Source organism: Ranitomeya imitator, chromosome 1 (assembly GCF_032444005.1).
Source record: "Ranitomeya imitator isolate aRanImi1 chromosome 1, aRanImi1.pri, whole genome shotgun sequence".
Taxonomy (NCBI): Eukaryota; Metazoa; Chordata; class Amphibia; order Anura; family Dendrobatidae; genus Ranitomeya; species Ranitomeya imitator.
In genome coordinates this window covers 706,534,561-706,555,988 of record NC_091282.1, presented here as the reverse complement: position 1 = coordinate 706,555,988, position 21,428 = coordinate 706,534,561, and the positions used below count along the sequence as shown (strand labels likewise).

At 41.9% G+C, this 21,428-nt stretch overlaps 1 protein-coding gene across 5 annotated transcripts in view; it reads left to right on the top strand.

The window, feature by feature from the left end:
• The window catches only part of MIPOL1 (mirror-image polydactyly 1), a 516,895-nt gene that overhangs the window by 185,792 nt on the left and 309,675 nt on the right, over nucleotides 1–21,428 (top strand). For all 5 annotated transcript variants that reach the window (XM_069731947.1, XM_069731922.1, XM_069731940.1 and 2 more), the window contains 2 exons: nucleotides 11,403–11,557; nucleotides 12,824–12,944. In XM_069731947.1, the coding sequence (XP_069588048.1) occupies nucleotides 11,427–11,557; nucleotides 12,824–12,944 (252 nt within the window). In that variant the 5' untranslated portion in view covers nucleotides 11,403–11,426. The remainder of the gene's footprint in view (nucleotides 1–11,402; nucleotides 11,558–12,823; nucleotides 12,945–21,428) is intronic.

Sequence of the window (21,428 nt, the reverse complement as noted above, 5' to 3'; positions counted from 1 at the left end):
TAGTCAGAGGGGTCTGACCTACACTGATCGGCAACATGGGGAACTTTTATCCTCGTTAGAATGGAGCGACAGTGCCCTTGCTCAACTGCTGCTCCATTCACTCCATATGGGTCTGACAAGCCCTGTGCTTGGACTTTTATAGAGAATGAATAGCCCTTGTCCAGGCATCTTACCTGCCACTCAGTTTTGTACCTGTCATAAAAGTTCCCTGAACTGCTGACCAGTGCGGATCCCAGCAGTCAGCAAGTTATCACCTATTCTGCAGATAGGTGATAACTTGTTTTCACCTGACAGCCCTTTTAAAGGGGGATCCAGTTAAAGTATTGGTTATTCCAAGCCAGGTGCAAGTCTCTTTGGACAGTCAGACATTCACTTATAGAGTAGCTCCTTCCAATAGGTGACACTAGAGAGAGATTTCTTTCTAGGTGAGACCTGAGAGCTACAGTTGTGTGAAAAAGTGTTTGCTCTCTTCCTGATTTCCTATTCTTTTGCATGTTTGTTACACTTAAATGTTTCAGATTACCAAACAAATTGAAATATTAGACAAAGTTAACACAAGTAAACTCAAAATGCATTTTTTAAATGAAGGTCTTTATTATTAAGGGAATAAGATATCCAAACCTACAGGGCCCTGTGTGAAAAAGTGATTGCCCCTAAACCAAATAACTGATGGGCCACCCTTAGCAGCAACAACTGCAATCAAGCGTTGGCATTAACTGGTAATTAGTCTTTTGCAACTCTCTGGAGGAACTTTGGCCCACTCATCTTTGCAGAATTGTAATTCAGCCACACTGGAGTGTTAATTAATAATAGTCATGTTGCAAGACTCTAAAGTGTCCAGCCTTCACTTTTATATGAAAGCTGCCTCCAGAAGGTGGCACTGGTGACATCGGTTTTCTTTCTTCTGGTGGAGAGCAATTCGATATGCTTTCATCATAGAGCCTTGCGTGTAGATAGTACATCACAGAGCTAAATCAATCAGATGTATTCTTTATCAGTTCGCTGGATGGAAGGAAGTTGTCGTGAGGAAACAACTAGTGATGAGCGAATATACTCGTTACTCGAGATTTCCCGAGCACGCTCAGGTGACCGAGTATTTTTTAGTGCTCTGAAATTTAGTTTTCATCACCGCAGCTGAATGATTTACATCTGATAGCCGGCATAAGTACATGTGGGGGTTGCCTTGTTGCTAGGAAATTCCCACATGTACTTATGCTGGCTAACAGATGTAAATCATTCAGCTGCGGTGATGAAAACTAAATTTCAGAGCACTAAAAAATACTCGGAGGTCACCTGAGCGTGCTCGAGAAATCTCGAGTAACGAGTATACTCGCTCATCACTAGAAACAACCTACCGGTATATGAAATTGGAGAAATATGAAAAGTAGAATGTAGAATGTAGAAGCTCCAGTCCTACAGTATTACCATATGTATCTGTTGCTAACATAGAATATGCCATGGCAAAACTTAGCCTAGTTAAAATGAGTGTTCAGGTTTTTAGAACAGTTCTCCAATGTACAAGAGCAGACCGTACCCACAACACGATGGGCAGACAAAGCCACAGACAACCCCATCTCATTTTTGACAGAGCCGCTTCAAACTGGCGTGAAAATACCAAAAGTCATAAAAGTTTTGCGCCACACATTTTAAAGTGTTTTGCAACCATTTTTTTTTTAAGTGAATTGCCCCCTTTGGGCTCAATACATCAAAGCGTTTTCTCCAGAATTATGGCAGAAAAAAACACTGTGAAACATCACATATTTTTTGCACAACTTCAAGTTCCAGCAAATTTATCCAAATGTATGCAGCCCCTGGCTGGAGTAACCTTTCTAGTGGAGGTGCACACCACTTGTAAGATGCACCCAAATCATTAAGGGCCTTGAAACAAAGAAAAGATGATCAAAAGCATCTTAAATGCTCCTGGGCCACTTGTTGCTGTTTTATACGGTATTTAATTTCTTTGTAACCCAAGTAATATGTGAATAAATGAGATTATACTTGAGTGTAAATTTGGCAGTAAATTCTACAAAGTACCCAGTAAGACATTTTTTCATTAACCCTGATCTGAACAACCCATACACAGCTGAGTGTTTGCTCTTCTGTGTCCTTTTGTCATTGTGTGACCACCCAGAGGGGCTCGCATAGTGGAGACACTCAGATGTTTCCAATAAACACTCCTGTACTGTACTCCCCTGTAATAACTAACCCTCTGGATGATGAAATGGCACTACCAGTGCGGACGGCCTCCTTACACATAATGTCTTTATAGGTAAATCTAAGGAAATGTAGCAAACACTCACGAACAAGTCGTCCCGAGTGCAACCCCACTGTCGACTATAGTGCTGCAAATGACTGCCAGGGTCGTTTCAAGTTCCTGGTGGATATAAAAACTATTGATTCAAGCGAAGAGGCAAATAATGCCAGGGTGCCGGTAAACAAGACAATTGCCTTCAAGACTCTTAAAGAGTATTCTCAAAAAGCACGGCTGACTATATGACGTATGTTGGCCTCAGTGTCTCTCTGTTAATGAAAAGTTATGTACCTTTTCTTTTTCTTTTTTTTTACCTTTTTGTTCCAGTTCCTCCCCACTTTCAGGATCTGCTTGCTGTCAGAGAATGGGAACAGAGGGTAAAGACCTGCCCAGACCTGAAACCGTCCGATATGGGCAAAATAAATCTGCAGCACAAGTCTGTCTCCTGTCTTGAGGGTTTGCTACATTGTATCCGGCCTGGAATTTTTGTATGAAGAGGATGGTCTACACTAGTGATAACGAGTGTGCTCGTTGCTTGGGTTTTCCCGAGCACGCTTGGGTGACCTCCGAGTATTTGTGACTGCTTGGAGATTTAGTTTTCTTTACCTCAGCTGCATGATTTACATCTGTTAGCCAGCATAAGTACATGTGGGGGATGCCTGGTTGCTAGGGAATCCCCACATGTAATCAAGCAGGCTAAGAGATGTAAATCATTCAGCTGAGGTAATGAAAACTAAATCTCCGAGCACTAACAAATACTCGGAGACCACCCGAGCGTGCTCTGGAAAACCCGACCATGAGTATATTGGCTCATCACTAGTGTACACCAGTGTTCCCAAACTCCAGTCCTCATGGTCCCCAACGGGTCACATTTTCAGGATTTCCACCATAGTATTGCACAGGTGGCGAAATTACCAGAGCTTCTCACCTGTGTACAACTAAGAAAATCACGAAAACCTGATCTGTTGGGGGCCGTGAGGACTGGAGTTGGGAAATCCTGCGGTAGACTAATGGGTACAACTGTGGCTTTGGGAGCTTGTGAAAAACAAAAATAAAAAATCTGCCACCGTGCGATAACCATTGCTTCACCAGAAATAAGAAACTGAGAGGCTTTGTATAAAATCCAATTCTTTCATGCCAAAGAAAGTGTCAATATGAAGGCAATTGTGGTGCTACTCTTAACTTCTATGACTTGTAAACCTTTCCTTCTGGTCACCATAGACCTGTCAAGTTCAGATCAGGAGACCTGCGGCTGGTCGGTACTCAGACTGACACATGGATGTGTGATTGCGGCGTAGGCTGTTTAGTTGGTGCTGGATCCTAGCTTCCCATTCATATTTGCAGGAATTAGCCCAGGAAGGGTTAGTTTAATAGTGTAGGTTTCCATCTAAAATGGAAATGGGTGCCTTGTCGCTGATAGATGGGCACACACAAATTGGCCAATGTGGGTGCCAAGTGCATCAATTTTTGAAGTATCATCTACATAGCAGTAATGCAGGTCAATGTGTATATATTTATATATATATATATATATATATATATATATATATATATATATATAAAATACAGTATATAAATATATGAAGATAAATTCACATATGTATGTTCTTCAATTCTTTGCTTGTTCAGCCTGTTTACAGTGACTGGTGTTGTGTGAGATATGATGGCTGGCATACATTGAATTGAAGTTTTCTGCTTTTAGCGAAAGTGCTCAGATAAGGTGTTATCTGAGCATGCTCTGGTGCTAACTGAATGTCTTCGACGTGCTCTAATACTATATTCGAGTCCCCGTGGCTGCATGTCTCGCTGCTATTAGACAGACACAACAGATGCAGGGAGTGTCTAACAAACAGGCAATACCTGCATGGGTTGCAGGTGACGATCAGCCATCAGACATGCAACCTCGGGGATTTGAACATATTATTTGAGCACGCCGAAGAATTTCTCTTAGCACTCGAGCATGCTGGGTTTACGCCTTATCCAAGCACAATCTCTCATCACTACTCAATATGCAAAATAGAATAATACATCAATGTGCTACCTGTTCTTCACATGAGTCCATACAGTGAAATGTTTTGATGGATTTTTTTAGCAGAGTTTTGCTAAGTAATGTGAGAGAAGCAAGATGTAGGGGCAGAGACCCTGATTCCAGTTAAGCTGGCCATATACATTACATAGTAACATAGTAACATAGTTAGTAAGGCCGAAAAAAGACATTTGTCCATCCAGTTCAGCCTATATTCCATCATAATAAATCCCCAGATCTACGTCCTTCTACAGAACCTAATAATTGTATGATACAATATTGTTCTGCTCCAGGAAGACATCCAGGCCTCTCTTGAACCCCTCGACTGAGTTCGCCATCACCACCTCCTCAGGCAAGCAATTCCAGATTCTCACTGCCCTAACAGTAAAGAATCCTCTTCTATGTTGGTGGAAAAACCTTCTCTCCTCCAGACACAAAGAATGCCCCCTTGTGCCCGTCACCTTCCTTGGTATAAACAGATCCTCAGCGAGATATTTGTATTGTCCCCTTATATACTTATACATGGTTATTAGATCGCCCCTCAGTCGTCTTTTTTCTAGACTAAATAATCCTAATTTCGCTAATCTATCTGGGTATTGTAGTTCTCCCATCCCCTTTATTAATTTTGTTGCCCTCCTTTGTACTCTCTCTAGTTCCATTATATCCTTCCTGAGCACCGGTGCCCAAAACTGGACACAGTACTCCATGTGCGGTCTAACTAGGGATTTGTACAGAGGCAGTATAATGCTCTCATCATGTGTATCCAGACCTCTTTTAATGCACCCCATGATCCTGTTTGCCTTGGCAGCTGCTGCCTGGCACTGGCTGCTCCAGGTAAGTTTATCATTAACTAGGATCCCCAAGTCCTTCTCCATGTCAGATTTACCCAGTGGTTTCCCGTTCAGTGTGTAATGGTGATATTGATTCCTTCTTCCCATGTCTATAACCTTACATTTATCATTGTTAAACCTCATCTGCCACCTTTCAGCCCAAGTTTCCAACTTATCCAGATCCATCTGTAGCAGAATACTATCTTCTCTTGTATTAACTGCTTTACATAGTTTTGTATCATCTGCAAATATCGATATTTTACTGTGTAAACCTTCTACCAGATCATTAATGAATATGTTGAAGAGAACAGGTCCCAATACTGACCCCTGCGGTACCCCACTGGTCACAGCGACCCAGTTAGAGACTATACCATTTATAACCACCCTCTGCTTTCTATCACTAAGCCAGTTACTAACCCATTTACACACATTTTCCCCCAGACCAAGCATTCTCATTTTGTGTACCAACCTCTTGTGCGGCACGGTATCAAACGCTTTGGAAAAATCGAGATATACCACGTCCAATGACTCACCGTGGTCCAGTCTATAGCTTACCTCTTCATAAAAACTGATTAGATTGGTTTGACAGGAGCGATTTCTCATAAACCCATGCTGATATGGAGTTAAACAGTTATTCTCATTGAGATAATCCAGAATAACATCCTTCAGAAACCCTTCAAATATTTTACCAACAATAGAGGTTAGACTTACTGGCCTATAATTTCCAGGTTCACTTTTAGAGCCCTTTTTGACTATTGGCACCACATTTGCTATGCGCCAATCCTGCGGAACAGACCCTGTCGCTATAGAGTCACTAAAAATAAGAAATAATGGTTTATCTATTACATTACTTAGTTCTCTTAGTACTCGTGGGTGTATGCCATCCGGACCCGGAGATTTATCTATTTTAATCTTATTTAGCCGGTTTCGCACCTCTTCTTGGGTTAGATTGGTGACCCTTAATATAGGTCTGCCGATATCGTCAGGTTCATATGACAAATGTGTATGGGGACAAAGGCCACATGATGGTCGGGAGTGACGTCGATCAGGCATGCCTGAAATCGGACTGTTGATAGCATTGCATCTTCTTAGGTAACAGGACTAGATTTATAGACTGAAAAAATGGAGTATTATCTCAGGAACTGAGAAACACAAAAACAAAGAAAATGCCAAATTCAGGAGAATGCCATAATTTACACCAGCTGAAAAAAAAAATTATTTATGGCAAATGACAGGTCGTTGTTAGATTTACCGTACCCTTACATCTTTTTTATCCAAGCACTCCTCACTCTGTGATAATTATAACTGCATTGCTATATTTATGTAAGTCCCCAAAATCTCATTTTAAAAAGCTTTAATTTGAGAGATTGATTTACCCACGTGCTCAGAATTTGTCATTTTAGGTTGATGCCGATTACACAGTGAAGGGCGCTAATTTAACACTTACTTTACTTATTATTTCCTACAAATTGAATGCTAATCCGTGTATTCGGGTTGTCACCTGTTTTGCAGCCACTAGAGGGCGCAGTGTCTTATGTATGGCGGAGCCCTTTGATTTCTCTTTATTTTTATAGGAAGTTTCTCTTGGTATAAAAATAATTAATAAATAAGTTTATCAAAATAAATAATAAAACACTGTGAATTATAAGCATACATAAATCTTAATTTTGATTTCTAAGCATAAATTTTAATTTTGATTTTCCAGTACTTCCTTTCAAGAAAATACCTAAATTTTAATTATACTTACATTTTATTGTATTCCTCATTTATCGGGTGAGCCATAAATTTGGTCAATCCAGAAGAGAATTAGCATCAAGATGATGAGCTGTAAACTCTGCTTTGTATTTCTATCTTGTACAGCACGGTCATAACTGACACTTTAATAGAATTATTTATATATGCCAAGTATATTTTGCACACGAATATACTGAGTTAATGGCATCTTTCAGTAGGATCTGCCCTCCTAAGCCGTCTATATGGGCATGTAGGTCATAGGAAGCTGAATAAAATGACACCTTAATACCTGTGATCCGTTGTCTTAATCCAAAGAAATCCACATTTTTCTTAACTTGTGAATGAGCTGTTAAGATCTATGGGCCGGATATAGATCTCCCAGAGAATCTGCCTCCAGAGCTTATACAAAAGGAAAAAAGGTGTTATCAGTGTGAGACATGTAGAACAGGAGAGCAGCCTGTCAGTCATTACATGTCTCACACTGATAACTCCCCCTTTTCAGTTATAATAAGCTCTGTAGGCAGATTCTCAGGGAGATCTATGTCCGGTCCATAGATCTTAACAGCTTATTTACATATTAAGAAAAATGTAGATTTCTTCGGAATAAGACCTCGAATCACAAATATCAAGGGATCATTTTATCCAGCTTCCTATGACCTACATGCCCATATACTGTAAACGGCTTAGGAGGGCTGATCCTACTGACAGATTCCCTTTAAGGAGACACCTAGACCCCCTAAGTATTAAAGCCATGATACGCCGTCTTGCATGGTAATATTGTGGGTTTACTGTGTCTGGTAGAAAATAGAAAAAGAAAACGTAATACGAATATAATGGTAGAAATAGAAGGCCAGGGTGGTGGGATATAGTATAGAGGAAATTTTTCTCTAACTGCAGAGTATTTAACTTAAAGACTGAGTAAAATGTCTTAAAAATGTGAAATGTCTTCATTAACGAACAACTCTAGGATAGGAGCAGTCACTCACCTTATCAGAGACTCAACCATTAGGGTTGATTGAGTAGTGAAAGTGATCGGTACGCGAATCGAGCATGTTGAACGATCGGACATGTGCTACTCAAGTAGCGAGCAAAATGGAAATGGACGTTAATGGCAAGCTCGAGCATTTTTCTCTCTCTCTGATAATTCACTTGCGGGAATCCGCGCACCATGAGACACTCTGCAGTAGTGATGAGCGAGCGTGCGGGAGTAAGGTGTTATCTGAGCATGCTCAGGTGCTAACCAAGTGTCTTCGGCATGCTTGAAAAATATGATCCAGTCCCCGCAGCTGCATGTCTCACGGCCTGTTTGTTAGGCTATCCCTGTATGTGTTGTGGCTGTCGAACAGTGGTGAGACATGCAAGCACGGGGATTCGATCATATTTTTGGAGCACGGCGGGGACACTCGGTTAGCACATGAGCATGCTCAGATAACACCTCATCCCAGCATCTTCACTCGTCACCACTCGATCAAACACCCCGAGCATGCTCGCCCATCACCACCAATCACATGGCTGCCTATTAAGGTAAAATTTCGATACCTCCTGTGGATTTCTCAACAAGAACAGTGTCTGATTTACTGTTTTCTTTTTATTTAATTTCACCCCCCACCCCTCCCCTAAAAAAAAAAAAGTTTATTCAATGCAACTAATAAAATACTCTGTTTATCCCATATGGTGAATGCCAAAGGAAAAAGAATCAAAGTGGCAGAATCATTGTTTTTTTGGCCACTATTCTTAAGATTTTAAAAGTTGTATGGAGCCCAAAATGGAAATAATACAAACTACAGCTTGTGCTAAAAGAATATAAGCCATAATTAAATTCTTATCTATGTATAGCTCTAGGAAAGCGTGGAGAACAAAATAGAAAGCGGATGCCTGGTGGCCACTTGGAGTCTCACACAAGGGTCTGTCTAATCCTGGAGCCCACCCTGCAACTGATCAATACTTTGATGGGTGTGGTGTCTGAAATGGGGTCACTTATCAGGGATTTTCATCCTATGGGTAGCTTGGGCTCTAGAACTAACGTGTGGCCCAGAAGCATTTTAATTTCTCTCTCCTGTTATAACATTGTATCAAATCCCTTTTAGGCCCGAATGCCACTTTTTGGGGCTGTGTCCACAAGGCCAACCCGCGCTCTGTCCGTAAGGGGTTAAAACGCGTGGCTTTTTACTTACTGCTTGACACATTACCTGAATGGACCCAATTCTGAAATCAGATCAGCTTCATATTTCACAGCGATGTCAGAGAACATCTGTAACCTCCTCCGTGTAGTTCACCTAATGATACGCTATCAGCCTTTTCTTACAAGTACATGCAGTCAGACCATGGCACCCGTCCAAGGACACATTCTCAGACAGGCATCCACCATGGTGAATGCTCCGCATCAAGAAAACTGACCGTGTAGATCGATGGCGATGGCAACCTGCCTAAAAAGTACTGAAAAATGCTGATCTGGTGGAAATGACTGAGTAGGGATGAGGACTGGATAGGGCCAAGGACTACAGGCCCCTTCCTTCTGTTTCTCCACAACCCCTTTACCATCGGCAGAGAATGAGATATCCCAACAATCAGACAAATGGTAGACGATCAGAATACTTAAATAATTTGCTATGTAAAATCCTTCCATCCTTAGCAAACACCTTAATATTTTCATCTTTGTGCAGACAACTTTTCCTTGAAAGCCCAGTTACCGGGAGGTTCTGAACGTTATTCCTCCGGCTTTCAGTCATAGAGGCGCGGCTTCAGTCACCGCTCAGGACATAGCACGGTGGCGCAGTGGTTAGCACTGCAGCCTTGCAGCGCTGGAGTCCTGGGTTCAAACCCCACCAAGGACAACATCTGCAAAGAGTTTGTATGTTCTCCCCATGTTTGCGTGGGTTTCCTCCGGGCACTCCGGTTTCCTCCCACATTCCAAAGACATACTGATAGGGAATTTAGATTGTGAGCCCCATCGGGGACAGCAATGATAATGTGTGCAAAATGTAAAGCGCTGCGGAATATGTTAGCGCTATATAAAAATAAAGATTATTATTATTAAGATTATAGTGAGTGACAACTGTAACCACCAGGTTGCACTGACTGATAGCCGGCACAGGAGAGTAACAGTACAGAGTCGGCTGTCCATGAGTGCCGGAGCGCAGTTACACCCGCCACTCACTATGTCCTGAGTGGTGACTGAAGCCACACCTCTATGACTGAAAGCCGGAGGAATAACGTTTATTTCTTCCCTTCAGTACAGCGACTTCACAACTTCAGAATGCCATTAACCTGCAGTTTAACCCCATATTTTACCCCGTATTTTCTTTACCCAATGAAAATGTATTTGATTTCCTAGTATATTGCTGTGTATTGGTTCCTTGTGACATTCACAATCTTTGTCATCCAGAAGGAACTCGTGGCGTTTAATCCCACAGTCATGTGATAGATACACGAGCACTTGGCTGATTACAGGACGCCATTCTGATACTGTAACAAGTCATACACCTGTGCATCCATCACCAGACCAGGATCTCATTTACCCTGCTCCTGGACAGGGGGTAACTTACCTCTGGGGGTCTCCACAATCTGGGATCCCCTCCTTGAATACAGCGATGGTCCCGCATGCGCACCGACACTGCCTTCATTCTCCTAGGGACTGACATAGAGCTGTGCATTGTGAATGGCAATCTCCGGCAGTCCCATTGAGAATGAATGATACGATGGTGCGTATGAGGGACGGCAGATGAGCCTCCATCCTGGGATCAGCCGGGTAGCCATCGGCAATTTATCACCTCTCCTGTGCAACCTATTCTGTGGATTTCCTTTGGCAGTCCATATTTTCCTGAGAGTGCTGAAGGTGCAATTCCTAAACAAATGTTCTCGGCTGCAGGTTATTATATAGAAACCAATTGAGCCATACTCGCCTTCCTCAGGTCCACCCACCAGTCTCCCAATGTCTAGCATTGACTGCGGCACTGGCTTCACGTCGACAGCACGGCAGCCAATCAATGAGCTCAGTGGCCCGACACCATGAGCAACAGCAGAGACTCACTGGTGGACCTGGGGATGGTGAGTGGAGGGCAATTTGTTTCTTTATAATAACCTGCAGCTGGGGACTTTTTTTACTGGGAGGGAGCATCCCCTTTAAGGCTCCCAAACCTATACATCTACTGCTTGTGATGTGTATGGGGGCCTCCTGACTCTTTCCTCCTCTCCGATGACTTTAGGGAAGATCAGGTGTAGTGAGGAGAGGGAGCGTCACCTTAGGCCTCATGCACACTGTGTATTGTGTGTTTTCCATGAATAGCGCTCGTACCTATAAGGGCTCGCCCACATGACTGATTATATCAGATGAGCGTTACCCGTGGTTTTCTTGGATTACAGCTGTGCACATGGCCGATTGTTCCCTCGTCATCAGTTTTGTCCTCAGACCACTTTTATCCACATCTAAGTGTCAGACCATATTGTCCAGTTATAGGAATCCTCTCTGGATGTGTTCCTGTATATCTTGCAATATTTCCTTTACACAGGACGATACAATTGTGTCGCTGACTTAGTAATGACACGTTTTTGTTGCTTTTAGGTTGGTGCATTACGTGATGCAACAATGGAGTCTGTAACTCCGGAAACCAGAAATCCTAGAGGCCAGGAGTCGGAGTTTACCCCTGTCCCCAGCCCAAGGAACTTATCAGCACTGAAGATGTCGAGTCCAGCCCACCCGGACATTCAGGAGCCAAGGTGATCGTGTCGGCATTGCTGTGTCCTTTTTGTGCGGAGTGTCAGATTTGGGATTTTTTTCTTAGCTCCGCTCCATATTAAATGATGTCTTCTACTGACTTTTTGGAGCTCCTTATTGTGTCAGAGTTCAGCTTTTGCAGACCAAAAAATATATATATGGTCTACTCCAGTGTTTTACAAACCCCGTCCTCACGGCCCTCAACACATCATATTTTCAGGATTTCCTTAGTATTCTGATGGCTTGATGATAATCCCATCATCTGTACAATACTAAGGCAATCCTGACAACGTGCCCTGTTGGGGCTGTGAGGACCAGAGGTTGGCAAATATTGTTCTACACGAACCCACTGTGCAGAAGCAGAAAACTGCTGCCCTCTATGATGCCCAGGTAAGGCTATGTCCACACACAGCTTTTTTTAAATTTTGCAGTCAAAACCTAACTGTCTTGGCAGTAAAAACGCTTCATCCGTTTTTCAGCGTTTTTACTACTTTTTTCTGAATTTTTGACACTTTTTTGGCACACGTGTTCTTTGTCTACAGTACGTGTTGAATAAAGTTTAGTTTTATTCACCAAAAATGTTTTGAAAAGGCCACAGTTTTTGGCATTGTTTTTTTTTTTTTTTTCTTCGTTTTTTCATTGCTTTGTATGCGTGAAAAAAATGAAAAAGCAGTTCTCAAATTCAGTAAGGAAAAAAGTGCATGAGATTTCTTTGGCTGGTACTGTGAAAAACAGCTTTTAATTTGCATTAAAAAAAGGAGCAAAAATAAAAAAAAACTCGCTGCATGTGAACATGGCCTAATAGTGGAGCTTGAGCCGCAGTCCTGACCTTGCCATGTGACACTGCTCCCCCTGGTGGCCATCAGCTATATAGCATCCCGAGCACTGACCATAGAGTTGCTGCAATCTTTCAGTTGCAGGAGACCCTCCATCATCTTGGAGAAGAGTCTTCACACTGGAGAGTCCTAGCCCGGCTGATAATAAAGCCATTATCTGATCATTCTGGGATTTTTGCAGCTCATTCCCAGTCCATGGTGCCTTAAGACTCCTAGAAAACGAAATGCGATTGGCAAGGAAACTTTTCTTGTTCTGGTGAACTTTAATACCATGCTTTGCTAATGGAACAATTGGCTTCCCCCCAAGTTGCCTACTTAATATGTAAAGCAGGTGTAGAGAACATGACGGCACATGGCCGGCCGGGATAAGAGGCAGACAGCTGCCATGTGATTGGCTCATACTGAATAAATATTTTCCTGCTCTTCACACAGCGGCAGGCCGGATTCTCATCACAACCCCGACCATCCAACCACCGACGCCCTGGAAGGGGGGCAGCACAACCTGTCGGCATTGTCACAGGAGCTGGATTATCTGAGACAAAGCAATAGAAAGGTACCGGCCTGGATGTGCGTCTTTAGCTTTCTGGCTAAAGTGGAAACACAATTGCATCTCTTACACTTTTTTTTGCATTTCTCTATGGAGCTTTTATTCAATAATGTATGCCATGAGATTACTTTTACTTAATAAAATCTCCTCTTTTTTGGTTTTGTCCTCTGTTGCCACCAGCAGAATGTATAGGGAGAAGATGTGAGCGATCCGTAAGGCTCCCCTATAGGTATACAACACATGTAGGACATAATACGTATCACGCAGAATTCTCCCGTCAGTCCGGAGACCACCGAGACCATGATCATTTACAGCTCTGTATAATGAATGGTTAATAAAGAGCTGGTGGAAATCATTACTGTGAGATTCCCACCCAACATGATAGAACTTGACATCGTCTAACTTCTGCCTGATTATAATGGTAAAACCCCAGATTAAGGACTTCTTACTAGTGATTTTGGACCTGCAATCACTTGATTTCTTGTACCTTACACTGCAATACTGTAATCTTGGAGTGCATTGTATAAGTAGTCACACCCTGGGCTTCATAGGTATGCAGGCACAGAGTCCTTCAGTAGACCTCTTAAGTGCTGTGACCACTCCAATGCCGGCTGTATGGCACAGTCGGCACCAAACTGTATGGAGTGGACTCGTCTTCTGTGCACACATCCGCAGCTGTCACCACTTGAACCCTGGGCGGAATAGGCCCTGGCACTTGCAAAGTTTCACTGGGTGTTGTTATCCAGATGCAAAAAAAGAGAATTAAATTCACAGAATTAAAAGTCAGAGTAGCCATTATTCAACATAGCGCCATGCCGCACGATGTTCATGCAAGTGTGAGCCCCCTGCGTAGCTTATACTTGCTACCATGGCCTGCAGCATCTCCAGACTTGTCTCCCATCGAGCACATCTAGGATCTTATTGGTTGCCAATTCCAGAGGAGCTGCCAGCAGCGGATCTTGATGATTTGCCCAAGTGCATTCAGCTGCCGAACATTCCCCAGATGACCATTAATAACATTGCTGGTAGCAGCCAAGGCTGTAAGTGCCTAGATTTCTGCAAGTGGCCTCACACTCCATACTGAGATATTTTTAAAAGTTTGTTTCCATTTTGTTCTCATTTGTATATCATTAATATGTTTATCGATCTACTATTCCTATTATACTATATGAAGAGGGGAGGAAGAGTGAGGAGCAGGGAGAGAAAATAATCAGACAGATACACGAAAGAATGGTACAGAGCTTTTTTACCTTTTATCAGAGCTGGATACACAGCTACACTGCTTAGGACTGCTGTATGGTGTTCTCCATGCTGCTGTTGCTTTTCTCTATATGCTTAAGAAGAAATAAAGAGCAGGAATCCGGCTGTGTAATCTCTATGCCATAGATTATAGTGGCTACTCTTCTCCCAGCATCTCAGTCAAATGCAAATTCAATGGAGTCTGTCACCCTTAACATGCACATTAAACTTTCTGTACAGTGTCACTGGAGACTTAGGCCCTATACAAATCATACTAGCACTGAACATTTTATACACAAGTACAGTGAAGAAGAAAATTACTTTTAATTGAAGTGTAAATGAGGGGGTCTCGGTGCACTTTGAAGTGGCCAAGGACCAGGTACTCAGTTACGCCCCCCTCACTTTGCATTTTGATGATTTCCCAGCTTCTGATCAATGCTTGCTTGTCTACTTCAAGCTCTACCTGAACTCGGCGTACGTGCCTGCTTGTGAGCATAGTGTAAGTGCAGGTGCACCCACAGTGTGGGCAGGTACCTTCTCTCCCTGGCTCCTTTCTGTAGCAGAGAGGAACCAAAGAGGAGAACGTCACTGCCTACACTGTGCGCTCCGGCACCGACACACTGGCTCCGGCAGTATTAGTGCAAATGCACAGACTCTCAAGCCGACTTCAGGTGGCTCTCACTCTGGGCAAGCAAACATTGTCAATTAGAAGTGGCATAAGTCCCCAAAATGCAAACTGATGGGGTATTACGGTGCACTGAGCCCTTTTAGCCATGGCAAGGGTGTACTGAAGCCCCTTCATTTGCATTTCAATTAAAAGTAATTTTCACAGGCACTGTTCCTATAAAATGTACAGCACTGTATGATTTTTTTATAGCAGCTAAGTCTATAACAATAACTCATTTAAAATTAAGTTTGAGAGTTGACAGGTTCCCTTTAAGAGATAGAAACTGGAGTTGTGAGAACAGGTGAATATGTCGGATACCAGTCATATAGTGGCGAGAGAAAGTGTTACTCATCGTGTACACAAAGGGCAACTTAGTCTCAAAAGGTGCATAAAAGTAACTTAATAATTTGGCAAAAATGTGTAGTTTTGTCCAACTTTTCTCCACTGTGTATGGCTACCTTATGGTGTTAAAATTTTGGCTGCTGATTAAAAATTGAATTACCTTTTTCTTTTTTTTTTACTTTTTTTTGGTGGAAATCCTGTGCAAACAACAAACGCTTTTCAAGTTTTCCAGAGCACCCTCACTTTTTAGTAAGCACAAATTAAATTTTTCTCTGTTAAACCCCATGCAAACATCCTGGTGGGGTAGTGGCTGTCCGGACTATTGTCCATATATGCATGGCCGAGGTACTGTAGATGAAGTGTAAAGTGCAGCTTAGCAATACATTTGTGGAAATACAGACTGTTTCACAGGCCGGGAAACAATGCTTGCCGAAGGCTCTGATGTCATAACGGGCTGTCTTGCTTACTTGACCGTGGTAAAAGCAAACACATAACGCTTTCCTAGATCTGTCAAATGCTTGACGTTATTACCTGACTGTGTCAAAAACAGCTTTATTATTGGGCGGCTTTCTACTCACTGGGAATACATGGATGTGACCTCTGGATATAATGACAGACTGATACCTGAATAAGTCAACATCTCTGACAATAATGACCCCGAGCAATAATAATTAATGTGAGAGCGGCTCATTATTTTGCTTCCAAGTACGCACCACGTGCATTATAGTAGTTCTTGATAAACGAAAAGAAAATGGTTCCAGCTTCAGTAAAATCATGAAAATTTATTCCAACTTTTAAAATGGAGAAACAACTCCTGGGACAGCACCATAGCACATGCGAGGTAGGCTACGCGTTTCGACCGACACAGCGGTCTTTATCACAGCTGATCTCACTGATTCCTCAGGTATAAAAAGAACCAGGAACCAATAAAATGATAGTAAGTCCTCACATGACCCGAAGGTCCTAAATACTAACAATGAACCTCTATATAAAATGCGTAAATTTGTGCAAAACTAACAATTAAATACACATAAACATATAGAAAAATACACACATACAATATTTCTAAAGTTAATGCAAAAAATACAAAAATAGCAAAAAATAAGATTGAAAAATGAAAAAAAAAAAAAAAGAGGAATTCTTTTTTTTTTTTTTCCCTTTCTTTTTCTCTTCCTAAAAATGCATGAAAACTTTTTACAATACATGAAGAGACTATCAATAATGGAACATTAATTCATTCCTTCTGTTTAGACCATTAGGAAACCTAGTGCCAAGGTTAAAAATCCAAAAAGCCTCCCTGTTTAACAACATTCTCTGAATGTCACCTCCTCGTGAAGGTTTTTTTATTTTCTCAATCCCTGTTACTCTCAATGATATTGTACTGCGAGAATGGTGATCAATAAAATGTTTGGCTGCTGCTGAAACAGTGCGACTATTAGGCCGGCTTCACACTCAGCGTATGAAAATACGGTCCGTATATTACGGCCGTAATACGCTGAAAAGTCCCGAAAATAGTGGTCCGTAGCTCCTCCGTAGGCAGGGTGTGTCAGCGTTTTTTGCGCATGGCATCCTCCGTATGTAATCCGTATGGCATCCGTACTGCGTGGTTTTCTCGCAGGCTTGCAAAACCAACATACCGCTATAGAAGTGATCCATGTGTCCCAAAAAGAAAAAAATATATATATATACTGTCTATATATATATATATATATATATATATATATATATATATATATATATATAATGTCAGTAGACACATATATGTATATATATTAATATTTTTTCCAGCGCTATACAGCTTGAAAGCCGGTAATTCAATTACCGGCTTTTTCTTTCTCCTTCCTAAAACCCGACATGATTTGAGACATGGTTTACATACAGTAAACCATGTCTTGTCTCCATTTTTTTTGCAGATTCCACACTACTAATGTCAGTAGTGTGTATCTGCAAAATTTGGCCGTTCTAGCTCTTAAAATAAAGGGTTAAATGGCGGAAAAAATTGGCGTGGGCTCCCGCGCAATTTTCTCCGCCAGAGTAGTAAAGCCAGTGACTGAGGGCAGATATTAATAGCCTGGAGAGGGTCCATGGTTATTGGCCCCCCCCTGGCTAAAAATATCTGCCCCCAGCCACCCCAGAAAAGGCACATCTGGAAGATGCGCCTATTCTGGCACTTGGCCACTCTCTTCCCATTCCCGTGTAGCGGTGGGATATGGGGTAATGAAGGGTTAATGCCACCTTGCTATTGTAAGGTGACATTAAGCCTAATTAATAATGGAGAGTCGTCAATTATGACACCTATCCATTATTAATCCAATTGTAGTAAAGGGTTAAATAAAACACAAACACATTATTTAAAATTATTTTAATGAAATAAAAACAATGGTTGTTGGAGTATTTTATTCTACGCCCAATCCAGTCACTGAAGACCCTCGTTCTGTAAGTAAAAAAACATAATAAACCAACAATATACTTACCCTCCGCAGATCTGTAACGTCCAACGATGTAAATCCATCTGAAGGGGTTAAAACATTTTGCAGCAAGGAGTTCCGCTAATGCAGGCTGCTCCTTGCTGCAAAACCCCGGGGAATGAGGCTAAATATAGATCAATGATCTATATTTAGCTTCATTTGCGGTGAGGCGCCCTCTGCTGGATGTTCATAGATCGTGGGAACTTTCCTAGAAAGCCTGGGAAGAGAGTGGCCAAGTGCCAGAATAGGCGCATCTTCCAGATGTGCCTTTTCTGGGGTGGCTGGGGGCAGATATTTTTAGCCAGGGGGGGGCCAATAACCGTGGACCCTCTCCAGGCTATTAATATCTGCCCTCAGTCACTGGCTTTACTACTCTGGCGGAGAAAATTGTGCGGGAGCCCACGCCAATTTTTTCCGCCATTTAACCCTTTATTTTAAGAGCTAGAACGGCCAAATTTTGCAGATACACACTACTGACATTAGTAGTGTGGAATCTGCAAAAAAAATGGAGAGAAGACATGGTTTACTGTATGTAAACCATGTCTCAAATCATGTCGGGTTTAGGAAGGAGAAAGAAAGAGCCGGTAATTGAATTACCGGCTTTCAAGCTGTATAGCGCTGGAAAAAATATTAATATATATACATATATGTGTCTCACTGACATATATATATATATATATATATATATATATATATATATATATATACCTATTCTATGTGTACACATTTATTCTACCTATTGGACTGTAAGCTGTCAGTGTGATTTTACTGTACACCGCACTGAATTACCGGCTTTTCTCTCTAACAGCGCTGCGTATTTCTCGCAAGTCACACTGCTTGTCCGTGTGTAATCCGTATTTTTCACGCTTCCATAGACTTTCATTGGCGTATTTCTTGCGCAGTACGGTGACAAACGCAGCATGCTGCGATTTTGTACGGCCGTAGAAAGCCGTATAATACTGATCAGTAAAATACGGCAGATAGGAGCAGGGGCATAGAGAATAATTGTGCCGTATTTTTTGCGAGTTTTACGGACGTAGTTTCTGCGCTCTTACGTCCGTAAAACTCGCAAGTGTGAAGCCGGCCTTATTTAAAGTACAGGAGATATCGTATAGATGTTCTGATATCCGATTTTTCAGTTTTCTAGTTGTACAGCCAATATATGTTTTATCGCAGTCAACGCAATCAATCTTATATACGACACATTTTGTATTGCAGTTAATAAAGCTTTGAATTTTGTGCAGGCTATTATTTTCTGCGGTGCCAAATGATTTAGTGGTCACCAGGTGTTTGCACGTAGTGCAATTAGTCACATTACATTTGTAGCTCCCTGTACACTTGAGCCATGTGCTACTGCGTTTTTGAGACAAAAAATTATTGGAAGACAATTTGTTGCCAAGAGTAGGTGCTCTTCTGGCTACAATATTACACCCTTCACTCAATATTTGGGAAAGAATGCGATCTTCATATAAGATAGGGATGGCTTTATTTATAATAGTTTTAATTTTATTAAATTGTGGGCTGAATTGTAAACAAACGAATGGTTTATTCATGACACTGTTTTTATTAATTTCTTTGGCGTTGGTTTTAAACAATTCTTTGGGAGATTTGTCCCTGAACACATAGGGTTACTTTGCGATTTTGTATCGTTATTTACTAGATGTAACGCTACGATGATGGAATTTCTTACAGGATTTTTTCAAGATCGTTTTGAAGTTCAGCATTATTGTTACAATTTCGTTTTAACCTAGTGAATTCACCTACAGGGATGGATTTGACAGTATGTTTGGGATGGCTACTTCGGGCATGTAGGATGGTGTTGCCTGCTGATGGTTTAATATAGGTTCTTGTGGAAATTAATTTGTTGGGAACACCTGTTAATTCTAAATCCAGAAAGGAAATTTTGGTTTCAGCATGGACATATGTAAATTTTAAATTGAAATTATTATTGTTAATGTAAATCAGAAAATCCTGTATGTTTGATAAAACTGAAATCCGTAAAGCACAGGCAGATTGACGACACACGAATCCGGCATAAGTCATCTTAAGATCACTGTCGTTGTAGTCAGAATTTTTTTCTCTTTTTAACACTTTAAGTTTTACAATTTTTTCTGGCAGGTGTATAGATTTGTGTTTAGAAAGGCGTTCACGCATTTTTTCCAATGTTGAATCTAAACTGTATGCCAGCACCGGCACTGACCTGTCCAAAAGGGGCTGTCTAAAGAGGTATTCTCATCTCATAAAGTGATGGCTGGACCACTGGAACCCCCATGAGAATGAAGGAGCCTCAGCTCTGAATCAAGTCTTTTTGTGGACAGCGACACACTCAGCCACGCAGTCTTTAGGTCTTTTGCCGAACTACAGCACAACACAACTCCTCAAGTGAAGCAGAGGGAGCGTTGTGCAAGGGTACTACTGTAGTGAAATAAGTATAGGTATATATGTGTGACTGGCAACAATTTAACATCTGTCCTGAGACTGCAGATCTCACAGAGGTCACAGCATATGGTATCCTGAGCAAGTAGTCTGTCTCCAATCTCACCAGGGGGGTCTTGCTGGGATCCAGGAAGAAGGGGAAACAATTCACATCACTTAGCTCTTTTGAAGGGAGATGTCAATTACAGCCTGACACTATCTGCGAGAACTTACACAGAGAATTTCAGAGGAAATAATATATTAATTGGGGGAGCAGCCGTGGTCCAATCAAAAAACAAGCAATTATAATTTTAACCTGAGAGGCTTTTCTAGAAATCTGACCTCCAAGTTAGCTGAGGTGTTCCAGTCCATATTCATCCCCCCTCAGGGAGCAGAAAGCAAACTACAAAGTTAGCTATTTCTGCAAGTTTACTCCTGTTTATTTTTATAACTGTTTTGCATGTTTGTATGTCTTTTTATTACCATATTTTTATACCTTTTTTATTGTAAGCACTGTACCTTTTCTATTAAAGCATAAAACTTTAATTAGTTGAACCTTGTATGTTCTAAAGAATCCATAGCCTTAAACTGTGTGAGTCTTATGATTGGCAGACAGTAGTAGTAATATTGCCGTGACTCATCACCCATGTGTTCGGTGAGTGGTGGCAGCGTGTATGAGCGGGCCGTGTGGCCTGGGTCAGTGTGTGATTTATGCTCCCATTACAGCATAGGACAGAGGTTGAATGCTGGACTGAGAGAGGGGAGATAGATTAACCCTACAGGCGCAACCCCAAGCTGTGTGCTGAGGAGCGGGTGCGTGACAACTACATTATAACCCTATTTAGACTTAGCGGGAGTGGTGCTGTGCAGGGAATGTATAGCAAAGCTCCATTCAAATGAAGCGGGGGTGTCGCTGTGCGGGGAACCTATAGCAGAGCTCTAATCAAGTGAAGCAAGAGCAGTGCTGTGCAGTGAACCTATACCAGAGCTCTATTAAAGTGACGCAGGGGCGGCGCTGTGCAGTGAACCTTTAGCAATGCTCTATTCAATTGATGCAGCGTTGGGGCTGTGCAGGGAACCTAAAGCACAGGTCTATTCAAATGAAGCGGGGACGGCGCTGTGTAGTGAACCTATAGCAGAGCTCTGTTCAAGTGACGCAGGGGCGGCGCTGTGCAGGGAACCTATAGCAGAGCTCTATTCAGGTTACACAGGAAAAGCGTTCAAGGGAACTACAGCACAATGCTATTCTAGTGAAGCAGAGGCAGTGTTGTACAAGGGAACTACAACACAGCACTATTCAATTGAAGCATGGACTGTGCTGTGCAGGGGAACTACAGCAGAGCTCTATTCAAGTGAAGC